Source organism: Leptodactylus fuscus, chromosome 4 (genome assembly GCF_031893055.1).
Source record: "Leptodactylus fuscus isolate aLepFus1 chromosome 4, aLepFus1.hap2, whole genome shotgun sequence".
Taxonomy (NCBI): domain Eukaryota; kingdom Metazoa; phylum Chordata; class Amphibia; order Anura; family Leptodactylidae; genus Leptodactylus; species Leptodactylus fuscus.
The window spans coordinates 193,712,667-193,732,154 of NC_134268.1; the positions used below are offsets into that span (position 1 = coordinate 193,712,667).

At 44.6% G+C, this 19,488-nt stretch overlaps 1 protein-coding gene across 4 annotated transcripts in view; it reads right to left on the minus strand.

Annotated features, from left to right (window-relative positions):
• Positions 1–19,120, minus strand: part of ESYT2 (extended synaptotagmin 2) — a 96,994-nt gene extending 77,874 nt beyond the window's left edge. For all 4 annotated transcript variants that reach the window (XM_075271525.1, XM_075271524.1, XM_075271522.1 and 1 more), the window contains exon 1: positions 18,587–19,120. In XM_075271525.1, the coding sequence (XP_075127626.1) occupies positions 18,587–18,901 (315 nt within the window). In that variant the 5' untranslated portion in view covers positions 18,902–19,120. The remainder of the gene's footprint in view (positions 1–18,586) is intronic.
• Positions 19,121–19,488: the final 368 nt, after the last annotated feature.

Genomic DNA, 19,488 nt, shown 5'->3' on the forward strand with positions numbered 1-19,488 from the left:
TCTTTAGCCCCATCTCTATAACTTGTTAGAAGATAGAAGTCTGTTCGCAAAAATGAACATTTATTTTAAAGGGGTTCTCTGTGATTGTCAAAAAATTAAGAATGTATGACTCTATTCTTCTGTTACTCCAGATCCAGCGCTCCGGTTGGCTACAGCGGTCATGTCAATGATGTAGGAAGTAAACAGGAACCTACGAAGGGCCAGAGAATAAGAATTTTTTTTATTTTTATTCCTTTCCATGTATGAGAAAACTTCCATTACAAGCACCAATGTTTCTGACATCCTTATGTAACAATCATGTAATAAAGTTGGGCACGAAATGTAATAAAATAATTTGTGGAAAGATTTTCTGATTACAAATCACGTCCTTTCCAAATTTCCACTGCGTTACGTCATTGTACATACAGATAAACACTTGGTTACCGCCGTGCCGTGATAACACTGGCCCAGAGCAAATAGCTATAAAATTATTGCAAAACAGGGAATTCCCTTAGACACGGCATAAGGCCGGCCTGTAGATGGTCAGTAAGAAAATCTGGATTTACTGCTGAGCCATGTACACACACAATAACAGCCTGTACAGCACACAGACACCCACTGATAACAGACAAGAGGGTTCTCTGCTTGTCAGAAGGCGATGTAGGGCAGCCGAGTATCTAAGCTTAGGAGTGAATACGTTGTCACATGTAGAAACCTACAAGAGCCCTGACTCAGAGCGCAGGAATGTCTGCATGAAAACCATTACAACTGTCAATGTACATTCTTCTCTGCCGTGTCATGGAGAGTTTCCTGCCAAACGTACCCAAAATGTATATAGAGGAGCCCCAAGCTCCCTTCTAAGGAAATGTGGCCATGTGTCAAGTATGTAGTATCAACAGAGAACAAAACGTAAGGTTTTCAAAATTTATCAAAAACCAAAAATCTCCACAGCTCAAAAAACTATTGAAGAAAAACGGCTTCACTACAAGTGCACGAAGAGACACCCCAGGGCAAGAAACAATCCAAAACGTCATAAAAAGTCCTCCAGCACAAGGGTATTCAAAATTCAAAATTAGCTTTTATTAATAGAGGCATTAAAAGATAAACACCAGATACAGAAAAAAACGTTTAGAAAAAACTTACAACATTGGTCTCATAAGAGCGTGTGCATACAGCATACAGGTAAGGGCTCGTTCACATCTGCGCCCGATCTCTCGTTCATACAGGTTTCCGTTTCCTGCACAAAACAGAGCGGGAGACGGAAAGCTGCAGGACTCTTTCAAACACATTCATTTGTATGGGTTTGAAAGATGTCCGGCCGTGAGCGCCAGTGAGTGTTTCATGCTCTCCACCGCGAAACCGTTTTTTTGTTTTTCTTTAAACCAGACACAGAGTCGGACATGCAGTACTCTGTGTCCGGTTTAATATTTAATTTTGAATACCCTTGTGCTGGAGGACTTTTTATGACATTTTCAAAATTTATAAAGAGTTCACATGTAAAGAAGCATTAAACAAAGATCTATGTAAATACTCCAATTCCAACTGATGCAATGAAGCAAATGTATCACCTAAATGTTTAACAATATATAACAATGTGTATATGATAGACTTAAAGGCATTCTACCATTAAACTACTTTTTTTCTAATGAACACGTCGGAATAGCCTTAAGAAAGGCTATTCGTCTCCTACCTTTAGACGTGGTCTCCGCCGCGCCATTCCGTAGAAATACCGGTTTTAACCGGTATGCAAATGAGCATGAAAGGCCGATGAGCGCATCCCCATTGCTGCCCGAGAGCTCTTTCCTGCGCCACCTCCTTCTTCTGCAGCAACTCCGCCTCTTCTGGCTTCTCTTGCTCTTGTAGTTCTATACAGGAGCATAGAGAGGCCACCCCAAAATGGCCGCCGGCCGGCTCCAGTATTGAACTGCAAGAGCGGCTACCCAAAAATGGCCGCCGGCCGGCTCCAGTATTGAACTGCAAGAGCGGCTGCCCAAAAATGGCCGGCGGCCATTTTTGGGTAGCCGCTCTTGCAGTTCAATACAGGAGCCGGCTGGCGGCCATTTTGGGGTGGCCTCTCTATGCTCCTGTATAGAACTACAAGAGCAAGAGAAGCCAGAAGAGGCGGAGTTGCTGCAGAAGAAGGAGGCGGCGCAGGAAAGAGCTCTCGGGCAGCAATGGGGATGCGCTCATCGGCCTTTCAGCGCTGGGGCCCACCCTCATTGCTGCGGAGAGCTCATTTGCATACCGGTTAAAACCTGTATTTCTATGGAACGGCGCGGCGGAGACCACGTCTAAAGGTAGGAGATGAATAGCCTTTCTTAAGGCTATTCCGACGTGGTAATTAGAAAAAAAAAGTAGTCTAATGGTAGAATCCCTTTAAAGGGATCCTATCATTAAAACACAATTTTTTGTCCCTAACACGTAGGAATAGCCTTAAGAAAGGCTATTGTTCTCCTACCTTTAGATGTCTTCTCTGCACCGCCGTTCTATATAAATCCCGGTTTTCGTCGGTATGCAAAGAGTTGGCATGGGCGTCCCCAATGCTGTGTGAGAACTCTCCAGCGCCGCTTCTATCTTCTTCAGGAATGGTCTCTCTTCCCGTCTTCTTCCGGCGGTGGCTTTAAACTTTTAGGCCTCGGGCAGCTGACTGCACATGCCTGCCATGCACAAGAAAATGGCCGCATACTATACTGTGTAAGCGGCCGTTTATTAATGGCCGGTGGGCATGCGCAGTCGGCTTTGCCCTTAGGCCTAGAAGTTTGAACCCAGCACTGGAAGAAGACGCGTGAAGAGGCCATTCCTGAAGAAGATGCAGGAGGCGCTGGAGAGTTATCTCGCAGCATTGGGGACGTCCCCAGTGCTGCGAGAGAACACATTTGCATACCGACAAAAATCAGATTATATACTGAACGGCAACCCGGAGAACACATCTAAAGGTAGGAGAAGAATAGCCTTTCTTAAGGCTATTCCTACGCGTTAGGGACAAAAAATTGAGTTTTAATGATAGGATCCCTTTAAGCTAGATTCACAATCTACGTTTGGGGGACTCCCCAAACAGAAATGTAATCCGCATAAAAAAGTGGTTACCTTAAGAAACCCGTAGACACCATAGACTAAAATGTGGTTTCCTCTCGAAAAATGTGGAGAGAAAAGTGCTGCTTGCACGAACACAGATGTGAACCGAGTCTTACAGGCGACACGTTAACCACATGCCGCCTGTGCACCAGCCATCCTTCCACTATTCACTGGGGCCAATGAGCACGGTCGCAAAACTGCACAGAAATAGAACTGTGATAATACATGGTTGTGTGTATGAGGCCATAGCAATGAATGGGTCATGCAAAACACAGCTAGCACACTGTCGTGTGCAAGAGGCCTAACAAAACAAAAATATCCATGATATGCCACAAATCCACAATAGAAAATCTGATCTGTGCCATGGATTATCCAGGGAATCCACACAAGTGATTTAGAATAAGGCCGGGGCCACACAGGCCGGAAACGCCGCGATTTGCCCGCAGCAGAAACGCCACGAGAAAAATCGCGGCGTTTTACAGTAACTGCAATGTGGATGAGATTTATGTGAAACCCATGCCCACTTTGCAGTAAAAACTGCAGCGCGGACATGCTGTGATTTCCAAAACCAGTGCGGTTTTGGAAATCGCAGCATGTCAATTATATCTACGGAAACGATGGCGGTTTTCCCGTAGATATAATAGTTACAGAAATTCCGGAGGAAAACTCCGCAAACTTTCTGTTTAAAACACTGAGGGAAGAACCGTGATGCGTTCCAGCAGCAATTAGCATAGAGAATTGTCCCATGGGGCCTCAACATAAAGGGGTTATTCCACAAAGGTCCACACTAGAGATGAGCGAACACTGTTCGGATCAGCCGTTCCGAACAGCACGCTCCCACAGAAATGAATGGTGCTTCCATTCAGTTCTATGGGAGCGTGCTGTTTGGAACGGCTGATCCGAACAGTGTTCGCTCATCTCTAGTCCATACCCATTCTCGCTTTGTGGATTTCTGACCAAACTGAGGGATAGGTAGTCGCTTACTCTCTCCAATTTACAGAGGACCTGTCGCCGGCTCTGAAAAGCCCAATCATTTAATAGGCGCCATCTCCGCTTATCTAAATCTGTTCAGCTATTCCAAAGATATAAACCCTTTTAGAGTTGATGCAAATGAGTGTATACTAGCCAGGTGGTTGGTAACATAGTACTTTGTAAGTGTGGGCAAGGTATGTGTGCTATATGCCATAAAGTATTACCGCCCACTTGGCTAATATACTTTAATCTGCATCAACATTAAAAGTCCTTGTATCTTTGGAATAGCTAAACGGACACGGATAACAAAAGTGGGGGTGGGCAAACTGATCCTTTTTTTTCCTAATCCTGGACAATCCCTTTAAATGGAACATACTTCAGCAGTGATTTTCTCCTGCACATTCCTCTGCATGACTAAAGTGATCAGGCCATACTTGGTATATTTGTAGATGCTATACTGGACCGCTTGTGTCTTATAACTTTGCCTCAGCTTGGAATGCTTTCTGATCCATAAACAAAATGTTCCTTTCTCTTCAATAAAAGTAATTTCTTGATTTTGTGCCTTTTTCTGCTTATATTTTCGGTCACGCACTGCGGCGGCCTTTCCATTTATTTACCACCAAACAACAAGAAAAGCAGATGATAAACCCAAAGGACTCCAGTAGCAGCTGTTCAATGGATTGTCAATGCGTGGCAACTCAAAGTTATGCTGACCGCATACGCCATGAAATTAGTTTACCTCAGCTCCAAGGAAACTGCGAAAGGGAGTCAGATCAATGATGTACCAAAGTGTGAAAAAGACAATATGGGAGTCTTCCCATTGGCATTTGGAAGTTATATGTGTGCATACAGATGTGTAGGTAACATCATTTTATATGCTCTACTAGATTGTAAAAAAGAAAACACCACTAACAAATATAACCAAGATGGATACAGTCATATACCCAACTTGTTGATGGGTTCCTATACAGAGGATTTAACCAGTGGCGTAACTACCGCTGTAGCAGCAGAGGCAGCTGCGACAGGGCCCAGGACATTAGGGGCCCGGTGACAGCCGCTACGTTTTTTTTTCTTAATAGGCCGTAACCAGCTGGAGTTACTCCAGCCGGTAACAGGCCCTATTTACTTACCAATCCTGGCAGGGACGGGATCGGTAAGTGACACCACGGGCCCCACAAACACTATCATTATACTCGGGGGGTCTTTTCAGACCCCTAAGTATAGTGATCGGAGGCCCGGGAGAGGTAAGAAACATAAAAAATATTGTTACTTTACCTCTCCACGGTTCGGACAGGCTTCAGGCCTAGTCGTCTGATATCTCATGATCCCGGCCTGCGTCCCGGGTCATGTGACGTCTGACGTAATTGAAGATGGACTACAGCGGAGGCCGACAGCAGAGGACTGTAGCTGAGCCGGGAGATAGGTGAATAAAAGTGTTTTTTTTATGTTTTTCTCCCCCTGGGTCTCCACAGTGGGGCATAATACTGTGTGAAGGGGCCACTAAGGGACATAATACTGTGTGCAGGGGCCACTATGGGGCATATTACTGTATGCAGGGGCCACTAAGGGACATAATACTGTGTGCAGGAGCCACTATGGGGCATATTACTGTGTGCAGGGGCCACTAAGGGACATAATACTGTGTGCAGGAGCCACTATGGGGCATAATACTGTGTGCAGGGGCCACTATGGGACATAATACTGTGTGAAGGGGCCACTAAGGGACATAATACTGTGTGCAGGGGCCACTAAGGGACATAACACTGTGTGCAAGGGCCACTAAGGGACATAACACTGTGTGCAGGGGTCTCTATGGGGCATAATACTGTGTGCAGGGGCCATTAGGGGGCATAATACTGTGTACAGGGGCCACTATGGGGCATAATACTGTGTGTAGGGGCCATTAGGGGGCATAATACTGTGTACAGGGGCCACTATGGGGCATAATACTATGTGCAGGGGCCACTAAGGGACATAATACTGTGTGAAAGGGCCACTAAGGGACATAATACTGTGTGCAAGGGCCACTAAGGAACATAACACTGTGTGCAGGGGTCTCTACGGGGCATAATACTGTGTGCAGGGGCCATTAGGGGACATAATACTGTGTACAGGGGCCACTATGGGGCATAATACTGTGTGTAGGGGCCATTAGGGGGCATAATACTGTGTACAGGGGCCACTATGGGGCATAATACTATGTGCAGGGGCCACTATGGGGCATAATACTGTGTGCAGGGTCCACTATGGGGTATAATACTGTGTCTAGGGGCCATTAAGGGGCATAATACTGTGTACAGGGGCCACTATGGGGCATAATACTATGTGCAGGGGCCACTATGGGGCATAATACTGTGTGCAGGGGACACTATGGGGCATAATACTATGTGCAGGGGCCACTATGGGGCATAATACTATGTGCAGGGGCCACTATGGGGCATAATACTGTGTGCAGGGTCCACTATGGGGTATAATACTGTGTCTAGGGGCCATTAGGGGGCATAATACTGTGTGTAGGGGCCATTAGGGGGCATAATACTGTGTACAGGGGCCACTATGGGGCATAATACTATGTGCAGGGGCCACTATGGGGCATAATACTGTGTGCAGGGGACACTATGGGGCATAATACTGTGTGCAGGGTCCACTATGGGGTATAATACTGTGTGGTGTGCAGGGGCCACTGTGGGGCATAATAGAGCGCGCAGGAATTTGTTAGGGGGGGGGGGGGTCGGTTGAGGTCTTCAAAATTTTGCCACAGGGCCCCACCATTCCTAGTTATGCCACTAGATTTAACAGTTTTCCCTGACATGTCCTCCCAATAATATGATAATTGTGGAGCATCTTTAATATCATGCGGTTTCCGTTATTCCTTCTACAATTTATGAATAAATTGACAACTAGGTGAAACCAATTGGTGGTTCCCCACACAATCCAACAATTGCCAAACAGTGCTGCCACGGTAAGAACATGGATGGACACACCCCTTTGACAATATGAATGGGAAAACCCAGTATCCAAAGTATTTATAAATTTCTAGGAATTACAGAGGAAGTCGCATTCACCCATCCCATCCATTGTACAAATCCGGTCTCTTTTCTCCCTGCTACCCCAGGTCGGGCCAGAAATATAGAGGCTCATGTGACTGCTGCAACCAATCTCACCCAGTTGCTAGCGAGGGACCGGTGACATATCAATGTGACATCACCAGGCCCTACCAACATGTATGCAAGAACAAAGTGAGGGACAGATGAGGAGTATGACAAAAAAATAAAAGTCAGACTACATAGGTTTTGTTTGTAGTCTGTAACCACAAAGACGCACAAGTTTGTATAGAAGCTGTAGACGCAAACCGATAGGGGATTTGAGTCAGCTTTACTGATTATTTTACACATATTAAATTGATACAAAAAATGGTGGTAATCTAAAACTCCAATTTTTTAATAGAGAAAGTATTTGAGAACAGTGTAGATAAGGCTCAGGGACAGACTGTAAATCCAGCTATAATGGGAGGTCCTGGTCGCTGGCAGTGACATAATGAAAGGACAAGATGGCACGGTTAGTCTGGCACATTGTAAACAGCATTTCCACTTGCGTATATTTAGACATCAGTTTCACAGCTATCAATTACGGCCATCATTTGATTTTGCAAGTACACATGGAGCAAAGCTCACAACAGCGACCAATCTGCAGGAAGAAAATGAAACATCAGGTTTTTATTAGGACTTTGTGTTTTCCATTGGATTCACACAGGGTATTTATGGTCGCTTACCACAGGATTGCTTTTTTTCCCCACAGTGGTACAATGTGGGAAATTTTCATTTGCAGACTAAGTTATTTTGCTGTATTTTTGCCAAGGATTGGCGATTATGATCTAAGTCAAAATTGCGATTAATCGGGCAATTTAGCTTTACAATTAATGGTGATTATTATTCATTTTCGTTTGAACTGAACGTATCGGCACAAAAACTGCTGCTATACTTTAGGGTGTCTTCAGACCCCAGAGTACAATAAATAGAGGTCATCCTGGGCTCCGGCATGACTCCCTGTCCTCTATGGGCCTACTGCCTATACGGCATGTAGACACTAGCATTGCAACACTGCATGGCCTGTGACTGGGCCTCAGCGGTTCCTGTCATCAGTCAGACGACCAGAAGACAAGAGGGAGTAATGCCTAAAGCACAGGAGAGGTGAGTAACACTGTTTGTTATGTTTGATCATCTCCCCCGGGCCTCTGCTTATTATACAGTACTCTGGGGTATGAAAAGTCCCCCTAAATATATAGCACTTTTAGTTTGGACCTGTTTGGCCTGAACATAACTGCAGGTGGAACTTCGCAAATATTGTAATAACCGATGTGAATGTGAACAAAATCACGTAGGTTATCCGGGTTGACATTCGGTTTTGGTTATTTTTGGATTTTGCCTAGACTTAATTTTTGCAGAGTTCTAGTAGTTGTATAAGCCAAACGAAAAATGTGGTTTTTATAACAAATCTCTAAGACTGCTTCTTAAAATACATCCTCAAAATGTCACCAGAAACCACACACATTTATGCCGAGGTTTCTTCATACCATCACATGGCAGCTCACCAAACCATCTTATAGATCCAGGGCTATTCTAACCAGAAGGGATATAACGTATTTCAGTGTTAGCTCACAGCCATGTAATGTGATTGGGCCCCTCTTGATTGTTCCCCACTTGTCGGGGGAGAGAAAGTTGGATTGCAACATGTCTGAAATTTTTATTCTTGTGGGGGTAAGCTGTCAACTAAGGTGTCTGGAAACTGCTTTCTCCCCTCTCCCCATTCCGAGCACAGGCACGCTCAGCCTCAGGTGTTACTTATGGACAGGGATGTGGATTGGTTAGGCAAAAGCACCAAGTCCACATCCTTCATTGTTCCAGAACCTGACTGCCATGGCCAGACAGAAGACACAAAACTCATCTAAAGCTAGGTTCAATCTAGCGATCCAAGTCTCCATCACAGACTCCATCCAAAGCCGAGTTCACACAGAATATTCTGGCTCGTCATTTGGTACGTAGACGCCGCGGGAGGATTTGCGGGCTGTATATGCTCCCATTGTTTTCAATGGGAGCCGGTACTGTACACGCGCCGCTATTTTGCAGCCGTGATTTTGTGGCGGCTGCAAAATAGCGGCGCGTGTACGGTACCAGCTCCCATTGAAAACAATGGGAGCGTATACGGCCCACAAATCCTCCCGCGGTGTCTACGTATCAAATGACGAGCCAGAATACTCCGTGTGAACTCGACCCAAGATGCCAATTAAAATCGGCAAGTCCTACAATGAGGAATTCTCTCTACCGGTTTCACTATTTAAAAAAAAAAAAAAAACAAGGCGGATTCCATTATAGTCTATATAACACTTTACAGTTTCTGCAGGCACCTACTTTTCTCTCCACATGATTTGTGAGGACACTGCGCAGAAAATACATCGACCCCATTATATAGGTCTATGGGGTCCGTGTGGTTTCTTTGCTAACCACTTTTTAATGTGTTCGGTATTTCATTCGGGGTCCCCAAGCACACTCCCCGAACACAATACCAAGCCTAATTTTACGGCAATTGTATAATATAATCAAAATAAAAGGATTAGTTATTTTTAAAACAGGAGTCGATGGTGGTAACTTTTCAAAACTAGCCGCCCTTACCCACTCATATGTGTATAGCCAGCCTTAGTCCGCAGAAAAGTCTCATCAAAACAAGCCAAAATAAGCAATTTAACAAGAATGAATGGAATTTACCATTGTCCACTCTGTGACACTTTACTTTGACGTGTGTATGGAGTAGTCACCCAGCACGGACTTCACATAAGCCTAGTGAACAACCCCTTAAGTTATGTTCACATGGAGGAATTTGCAGCTGATTTTGAGGTAGATTCATTCCAAATCCTGTCTGCCATTATTTTATTAGGGATACAGATGCAGACAATTCTTGAAGAGGATTTTGAGGTGTAAAGCCAGGTTCACACTGGGGTTGTTTGGACTAGATTTTGAGACGGAGGCTGCCTCAGAATCTGGTCCAAAAAATGGCTAGACGGGACTAGCATTCTACTCCGGATTAGGCCCAAATGATGGACCTAGTTGGGAGAGAGTGTTCGCGCCGCGGACGCTGTGGCAGATTCTGCCACAGAATCTGCGGAAAGAAATGGCAGGACGCTTCTTTTTTCCGCAAGCGGCACAAACCCGCTAGCGGAAAAAAGAAGTTAACAGCTCCCAATGAAGTCAATAGGAGGCGTTTTTTGGAGCCGGATCCTGACACAGAGTCTGTGTCAAAATCCAGCCCAAAAAATCTGTGTGAACTTACCCTAAGACTGCCTCAAATTCCTTTCCAAATTATGCCGTGTGAACATACTCTTATAGAAAAAAGTTCCACAATGCAAACCCAGAGACATTTACATCTCATCTGATCTCCACAATGCATACCTAATACAACAGGCCAGAATAGACCCTGGCATCATAATGTACATACGGGCACGTATATACAGAGTACGTACTCTTTTTTTTTTTTTTAACTCATAGATGGCCCCCAGACAATAGTCCCAAGGTCAGCCCTAGTGGTAATGGAGGAGGACACTTACAGAGCTTGTGAATACTGTAATAGTAGAAGGAAGGACACAGTATAGCATCCATATAAATAGCACGGCTGTCCGTCATGGAGTCAGAAATACCATTAACACTTAGGAGAAAGGACAACAAGTAGGCTATAAGAGATCGCCCTTGAACTAATGACATCCATCTAAAGACCTACCAGATTTATTATCTTATACATCAGTCTTCTGGTGTAAACAGACATCTATGCCAGAAAGGAACAAGATTTGAGTACAGGTGCAGGCTGCACCAGATAAATCCAGCGTAACCCCCCCACCAGATTATATAGTCAGGGAACCGCTAGTCATGAATCCCACCATGCAGAAGCTAAATCCATTTACTTACTTGCAAAGATCTTAAAACCAAATCAGAGACCATTTTAAGTTAGGTCCTGGCTAATAAATTTGATATTTATTTTTAAGTACTAAATCCTGCAACTTTCACTCTAACCAGTAAGCCTAATAATAGCACTATACCTGTCAATTCTGTATGGGGTTTCTTTGCAGCAATCACCTCTACAATAGAAGATAACACCACTGAACAATCATTGCATCCACTACTGGAAATACATGACGTCGCAGCTTAGAAAACTCTCCCATAGATCTCAAGGAGTTGGCTCCAGTCTACTGCTACCTATGGCTATGACTATGCTGTAAAGCATATCACTAACCGCTGTTAACAGAGCAGAGGAAAAGCTCAGGCAAGATGGCCGCCCCCATAATCCTGTACAGAAAATAGAAATAAATTAATATAGATTAGAAAAAAAGTAATATCTGGTTTTAATTTAAAAAAACCCAAAACATTGGCGAGACGTTCCCTTGATACATATATAAAAAAAATGGTGTCTGCCGCCTCGCCGGCTCGTAACCTAGCAACAACTCACATGGACGACACTTTTATACATGTGTACATTCACGTATAAGGCAAAGGAAAGGCATAAAGGGAATTATATCCCTGCATACAATGCTTACTTAGTATTATTAATTATTATTATTACACCTTTAATGTGACAACTCAGTACAATGCTTGGGAATTTGCAAGCTCCTGTATCACGAGAAAATGTATTCATCTAAGTCAGGATAAAGCCGCCAGATCCCGAATATAAAATATACCCCAAAACAAGCGCTGACAGATTAGATTTCTGGCGTCATTAAAAATGGATTGACTTCAATTATTAGAAGTTGGGAAGCGCACGGCGGGTAAGCAGGTCAACACAAAGATGACGGAGAGGAGCTTTGTAAGCAGAAAAGGAGGAAGGCTCAGCACTACAGGAGCTCCGCTACACCGCACTTATATCAGGCATGCTGCAATATCCTGCTACAGCACCAAATGGAAATCTTGTTCCCTTTCCAACAGGCTACAAATATGTCATGACAGTGATGAAAAAGTGCTCTTATAGGCGGTAAAGGCCGGCAGCTCTGATCTTGCAACGTGTAAATAATTCCTTTAAATCGGTGTGAACTGCACCCAATAAATGCCAGAGTGTGAAAAAATAGAATAGCATTTCAATAGCATAGAATTGCAAGATAAGGCTACATTCACACTACTGTCCGTTGCTGTTATCCGTCGTAGGATGAGAGCAACAGACATTAACCCCTCCTCCTGTGTCCGTTCCTGTCGACTCTAATGTAAAACAACATGACGGATGATATGTTTTCTTTATACACTCCAGCCACCAATCACGTCAGTATTAACAAGTCACAAGTACGTTGCAGCATAAACAAACAACTTCGTTCACAGGTTTTACCAAGCAATATTAGTAACCCTGCACAATGACTCAAGCTAGATACAGATGGAGAGTATGGTTGTCACAGGATAGGCCATCAGCTTGTCTTCTGTGGGGATCCAGACCCAGCACAGATCATCTATTTGGCAATATCTGACAGCTGGAAGCTATGACAGTGGATAGGAAGCATGTGCAGGCTCTCTTATTCAGGAATAGGAGCATTGCCGTAATTTCCTAGAACCACCGCTATGCAGTGGACGGGGCTCCTATTACTTGAATTCAGCCTTACACACAGATCTATGGAGAAGGGAGGCCTGGACAACCTTTCCACTGACAGCTGGTTAATTGATTTATTGCCTCATTCTGTGTACTCATACCCTCTTATCTACAACCTAGCAGTGTTAAAAGCATGCAGATTAGCAACAGCAATTATTTGAGTGTCTTTTCAACCCCCCTCCTCTCTTACAGACTAACATGTAGAAAGTTACTGCCTGAAAAGTGGAGAAAACATATTTATTTAATAAAATATATTGCAATGTTTCATATATTAACCTGTACTATTCCTTTATAAAAAGTTGTTTTAAGTGGCTGTATGCTTAAAGAAATCAGTCTTGTATGCAAGTGACTGCACTCAGTGTATACTATTGCAGCATAGAAAAAGGCTTTAATTTGCCATTTCGTATCACTTTTCAGGATAGGATTTTATATATGTACATGAGTAGCAGTATTATACCTGCCCACTATACCACATATCTCCCTCTGTAGACTCTCTTTAATTGGGATACCGGATGGAGATTATCTGCACACAGAGAAGAGGAGATTCTGTCATTATATATTATACAGCAAAACTGAGCCGGCTTTGGAGTGAGATACAACACTCACTAGAGGCTGCATCCATGTCTGTGGTTCCTTGCTTCTGTCTGCCTCCTGCAGCTACTCCTCAACTCCATAGACTGCTATGGGCAACACGTAACCTGTTCCGTTAATGACCCATGTCATCTATGTCATCCTTGACATCTATCAATACAGATTTAGCAGTGACATCATAGTGAGTGAGCAGTTTAAGAAGCAGAGGGAAGGAGTTGGAAAGGAGCCAAAGAAGCATTTGTTTCTGATAAGATATCTAATAAACCTTCATATACTGGCTTGTACTATTGTTGTATGCGGTTGGGTGGAATAATGAGGTTTATTTCATTCCAGTCTTCTGGTTCCACTTTCCTTACTGTCCCCGTATACCACACTTTGTAAGGCAGGGATACAGCATATTATCAGGGGTTACAGAACTCCATTCTCTTCAAATAGACCGACAAGACTACAAGATAAAGCAGTGCTAGCAGTCATAGATAACCATCTACAGAACATCACAAGCATACCTGGGCAGCTGCCAAACAGGAACTCCTCACTCTGCTGCCAATGGAGTCCTCTCATATACCGGGTCACACCCCCATCATACAAATAGTAAGCCCGCAGCCCCATCGCAGACCACTAAAATGCAATATATGAACAGAGTCTAAGGCTATGCAGAATGAGTCACTTTGTCCTATGGCTGCAGATATATAGAGAAATTCCCTACAGTTACTTCTATTATTGGAATCACTCCCTTAGCAAACAGGAGCGGGCCAATAATAGATCAGGGCAGGAGCGGGGAAATCATACTCCTCATGGCTTCACCGGGGTAAGCTGTTTTATGACAGCCTGAGTCTGCAGGTTCGGTGGCTGAATATAGGCTCCTATATAGCAGTCTGCAATCTGTTCTCTAAACTGCCAGGCAGCGCTGGGGAGTTTGACATCCCCGCAGATGTTCTATACATTTCTAAATTACTTGCCCTTAGGCCTTATTCACACGTCAACCGATTGAATCTGATGCATGCACGGCTCTTTTCAGATCATGTTTTTTACATCCTTTTATGGGATGCAAACTGATCTGATTCTGTCTGTTTTTTCGGACGGATGCAAAAATATGGTATACTACGTTTTTTGTGTCTTCGAAACAAATGAACACACAAACGGAAATGGAGCCTTAATAAGGTTTTGACAATCCCGATCAAATGGATTTTGAGAGAGCGGCAGAAACAAATCTGTCATACAAAAAAGTAGCATCGTACTCGTTTTGCACAAAAATCCCCACTGAGTGACGTCTGCAGCCCATCATCCCTTCCACAAAAACGTATGGCAAATTTTAACGACAAATTGTGACCGCAGAAGTGAACTCACATTTGTCAGATTTGTCGCACAAATTTTTGTGATTGTCCCATTTAGCTGAATGGGGTTTGCATGTGACGGAAAAAAACAAACAAAAACCTTTCGTATGTAATAAAGCCAAGGCCCAACGTTGCGAAAACTCTATGAGTTTTACATTACCTGCAAAGTGGAGGGATTCTGGCTAACCCCATCCACACATTGCAAAGCATGCACCACAAGGTATTTCCGCCACAGCGATTCGCTGCATAGGGCCTTAGAGTCCATTCACACGGAGGAAAATGGTGCTGAATTTGGTGTGGAATCCGCGTCAGATTCAGAGCTGAAAAAAAAGCCTCCTATTAACGTCAATGGGTTCCTCTGACGCGGATTCCACACCAAATTCAGCACCATTTTCCTCCGTGTGAATAAGATAAGATAATCCTTCAATAGTCCCACAGTGGGGAAATTTCAGTATGTTACAGCAGCATAGTAATACAGATACAGGATAATACACAGTAATATAATACAGAAGGAGACACACATATACTGAGAAGAGAAGATATACTAGGAGTCCATAGCAGCTAAGGAACAGAAGAAGAAAGAAGGAAGACTTCATACTCATTTAGTTTTCTGTGCGGAGTGACCCTTCAGGGTCCCATACATGGGGTGGGATTTGTTCTCCTGCATGGAGGTTACCACAGACAGTATCCTTCTGTCACCCACCACCTGTACTGGGTCCAGGGGGCTCCCCAGGACAGAGCTGGCCCTTCTGATCAGCCTGTCAAGTCTATTTCTGTCCCTGGCTGGTAAGCTACTCCCCCAGCAGGCCACACCGAAAAAGATGGCTGAAGCAACCACAGAGTTGAAGAAGGCCCTAAGAAGTGTCCCCTGGACTCCGAAGGCCCTCAGCCTCCTGAGCAGGTAGAGCCTGCTGTGGCCCTTTCTGTGCAGCGTCTCCAGGTGATCAGCCCAGTCTAATTTATTATTGAGGACCACACCCAGGTACTTATAGGTCCTGACTATCTCAATACAAGTCCCTTGGATCTCCACCGGTTGGAGCACTTCTCCATTTACTAAAGTCCACCACCATCTCCTTGGTCTTCCCAGCATTAATCCTGAGCTGGTTCTGCTGGCACCATTCAACAAAATCCCGGTTTAAGTCTCTGTATTCCCTATCGTCGCCATCAGTGATAAGGCCGACTATAGCAGAGTCATCGGAGTACTTCTGTAAGTAACAGGTGGATGAGTTGTGCCTAAAGTCAGCAGTGTACCCTTGCACACTTAAATGGAATTTTAGTCGCATAACACCAACCTATCAGCATTATTCTTTGCAGCATTACCCTGTAATGGGGTAACAAATAGATCTGTTATTAGTATGTGATCGGTGGGATTCTAACTGACGAGAATCGGGGTGTCCAAACTTCGCTCCCCATGGTGCAGTCTCCATATTGTAGTCAGTAAATAACACGTGAGTAAAAATGGGCATAAATCCCACAATTTACAGTAACCCTGACTAATGCTTTGTGTATTTCTGAAATCCTACTCCCTCCGCATTATCAGGGCAGACTTTGATGTGTGAGAGTGTCGGGCGTTCAGTGGACGGACTTTGTCTGGTGAGAGCTCGGATGGTATCGCAGTCATTTCTGCAACTCCCACACTTTACACTACAGTAAATGTATCTGCAGGTACATGACTGGCAATTATTAGCGAGAAATAACTCCATTGAAGTTGAAAGTTATTAATGAATTTTCTTACGGAGAATTTTAGTCGTTTGATATGATTATGTTCCGTATGTGTGAACGCAGCCTTAGCAGGGTTTTGTTTTTTATCTCAGCCCTTTATGGTTTGTCTATGGAATAGGCCATAAATGTTATACAGATGTAGAGCCCACATCTGGGGGCCACACCTATCTCAAGAACGGAGGTCAGGGACCCTTGTCTTGTGGCTGATGGCAATGGTAAGTAGGTCGGACGTGTCATTTCTATGGGAGAAGAGCGCCATACCTTGTTCTGGATTGTCCGAGGCTAAGGCCTCGTGCACATGACTGTATGCTCGGTCCGTGTGCTACGTGTTTTTCATGACTAGCACACTAACCTATTCACTTGTACAGCCCCATACACACACACACACACTTGTATTATGACGGCCAAGAGCCTGAAGCAAAACTCGGAACAGGTCCTTTTCCTGGCTCAGGCTCACGGAGAGTAGTTGATTGGGTCCATAGATACACGGGCAGCATACAAATGTCACCCATGTGCCATCCATGGACCGGGCTCATACACACGGTAGACATGTTCCATAGCCAAAAATGGAGAGAAGCAATGAAAACCCAAGTACGTAGAATTTTCTGCTACGTGTGTCCTTAGTCTGAGATGGGGAAAGCTCTTAACCTGACATCAGGATCACACAGCCAGCCATAGGCAGGTCAAAGGACGCAGAGGACATGTCAACACTGCCCGTCCATTCTGTAGATGGCCGACGGTCCCCTGTAGGAAGCCCCTCAGTCTTAGAAATAAGACTGTCATACTGTCCGTGACGGACGTCCACACATCCCTACACTGAAGGAATTATTTAGCCTTGGGGTATGTTCACACACCAAGGCTAAATCAGTTCCATACCCCATTTAGATGGAAATTTTGGCAACAATTCTGTTCAATGTAAACATACCCTTACATTAAAGGAAGTTACTTAACCTCAGGCACATGCTCTGACCCTCCCCAAAACTCAGACCTGTGGAACTAGTTTAAAGTTTCTAAGGTCAGAGGTCATTTTGGGCTGTCAAAGAGGAAAGAGAAATGTCAGCTGAACTGCTGCAGAACCTCCTGTGTCAACAAGGTGCTAGTTATACCTATGGCATAGGATACAAGAAGCATGATGCAACTTTGTGCCCTTTGAGATGTGAATTTTTCTTCTTCCCATAAAAGCCAATAGAAATATAGACATATGGAGTTTAACGTGTGTGAAAGAAGGGGGTGGGGGCTAGGGTTAGTAATTCCTAGAAGCCAAGGTAGCCAATACACATAGAAATCTTGTACTGGTAACTTTCAGCTTGTTGTCAGGCTATCTGTACATGTAAAAGAGTTGGGGATTTTGTCGCAGATTTCACCCCTTTAATTGAAATGGTGAAATTCACGACTTGTGCGCGTTCTCTTAAAGCTGGTATTCTCAGGACCTGGCACCATATGGCAGCAGCCGCATTGCTAATGCATGTTACTAGGGACCCCAACATTGCATGGCATAGGAATACCTACAATCTCTCAGTCCTCCTGCAGAAAACATTCACCCTGTCCTTAAAGGGGTCCTCCGGCCCCAATATCTGCTTTTATACTGATAACCTATATACAGGAAAGTCCATCAGTATGTGACTGGTGGGTCCAACACTCAGACCCCGCACTGATCAGCTGATTCGAGAGTTCTTCTCCTATTCAAGTAATAGGCTGCAGCCCATACTCTCTAGCAAAGGTAGTGGGATCAGCTGATCGGTGCAGGATCTGTGAGACCCCCAGTGATCAGAGACTTGTTGCTCCAAAGAGCCCATTTTCATATAGACAAAAAAAAAAAGCAATATCTTAGCAAAGGGCACCGATTCACAAGGGGAAAACACCATTGGATTCAGGTGACCCTAACCCATATGTGGGACTGGGATGATGGGTTTCCCTTTACGAGGTATGTATGGGCTACATCTTTATTTTAGAAGATTTCGGGACAACTCTTTTATAAATACTTTCCACACATGATAAGAGAACTAGTAGAAGAACATAGCAACACCCACACCAGCGTCCTAGTTGGCACTAGATCAATCTTAACCAACAGGTAAGACGTTGTATGCCAAGTATACAAGAGTGGCATTACCGTACACACTACCACATGGTGCACAGTTGCAGGACACTTATCATATATACAAAAACATATGATGCCATTTCCAAGGACGCCTATAGCCGGTGTTGCCAAATTTTTGACATCTATATTTAGCAAGAGGTGTGGCACCATAGTCCCAATTTCCAAGTGCCACCCTGTATGACATAAGTTGTTGACGGGCACTTACCCAGGCGGGTAGGTCTGTAGTGCTGATGCTGTGTTTCACCGCCTTCTCCTCGTTCTCCAGGAATGCCAGCGCCCGGTGCAGTCTGGAACTTTTATTCCCTTTATTTTTCTTAAACCACATAAGACAGACCAGAGCAATGAGCAGCCAGCTGAAGCTCAGCCCGAAGTATCCCAGCACATAGACAGGGAAGATCAGCACAAAAGTCTTGGCAAACTGGTAGAAGAGTCCTGCAAAATCCACACTGATCATGCCAGGCTCGTCGGGGGGCGCTGCAGGGGGCACAGTCCCCTCCTGGGTGCCCTCGTCCTGGGTCATCCTGCTTACACGGAGAACGTCACTAGTGTTTGGGTTTCAGAGGAACTCGTGGAAATAGCTGCCCTCCTCCTCAACATCAAGGGCTGCCCACCCTGCGCCCTCCACTGGCTTCCTCTGCTGAGCCGACCCCGACTACTGCCATGCACATCCACTGCAGACCTGGCTGCCACTGCCCCGGTGTCACTCACTGCCTGCCCGTCCTGCTCAGCCCCGCCCACTGGCCAGCCACAGCTACACACTGTACAGGATGTGTGCAAGGAGAGGCAGCCCGCAGCTTGCTTTTTTTTTTTTTCTCCTTTTTTTTTCTTTTCAATAAGCTTTATTTAAACCGATAGATTAACAGTGGGAAAGCAAAGTTTATACAGTGACTTCAATGAAGTCCTGTGTATACAGACTAGACATGATGATCATGTTATAGAATAATCAGAATATTATTAGCATCCCGTGTTTTCTCAAGAGTCTAAGGTATTATACCTTAAAGGGATTCTACCGTAGGAAAGGCTATTCTTCTCCTACCTTTAGATGTCTTCTCCGCGCCGCCGTTCGGTAGAAATGAGTCGGTATGCAAATGAGTTCTCTCGCGGCAC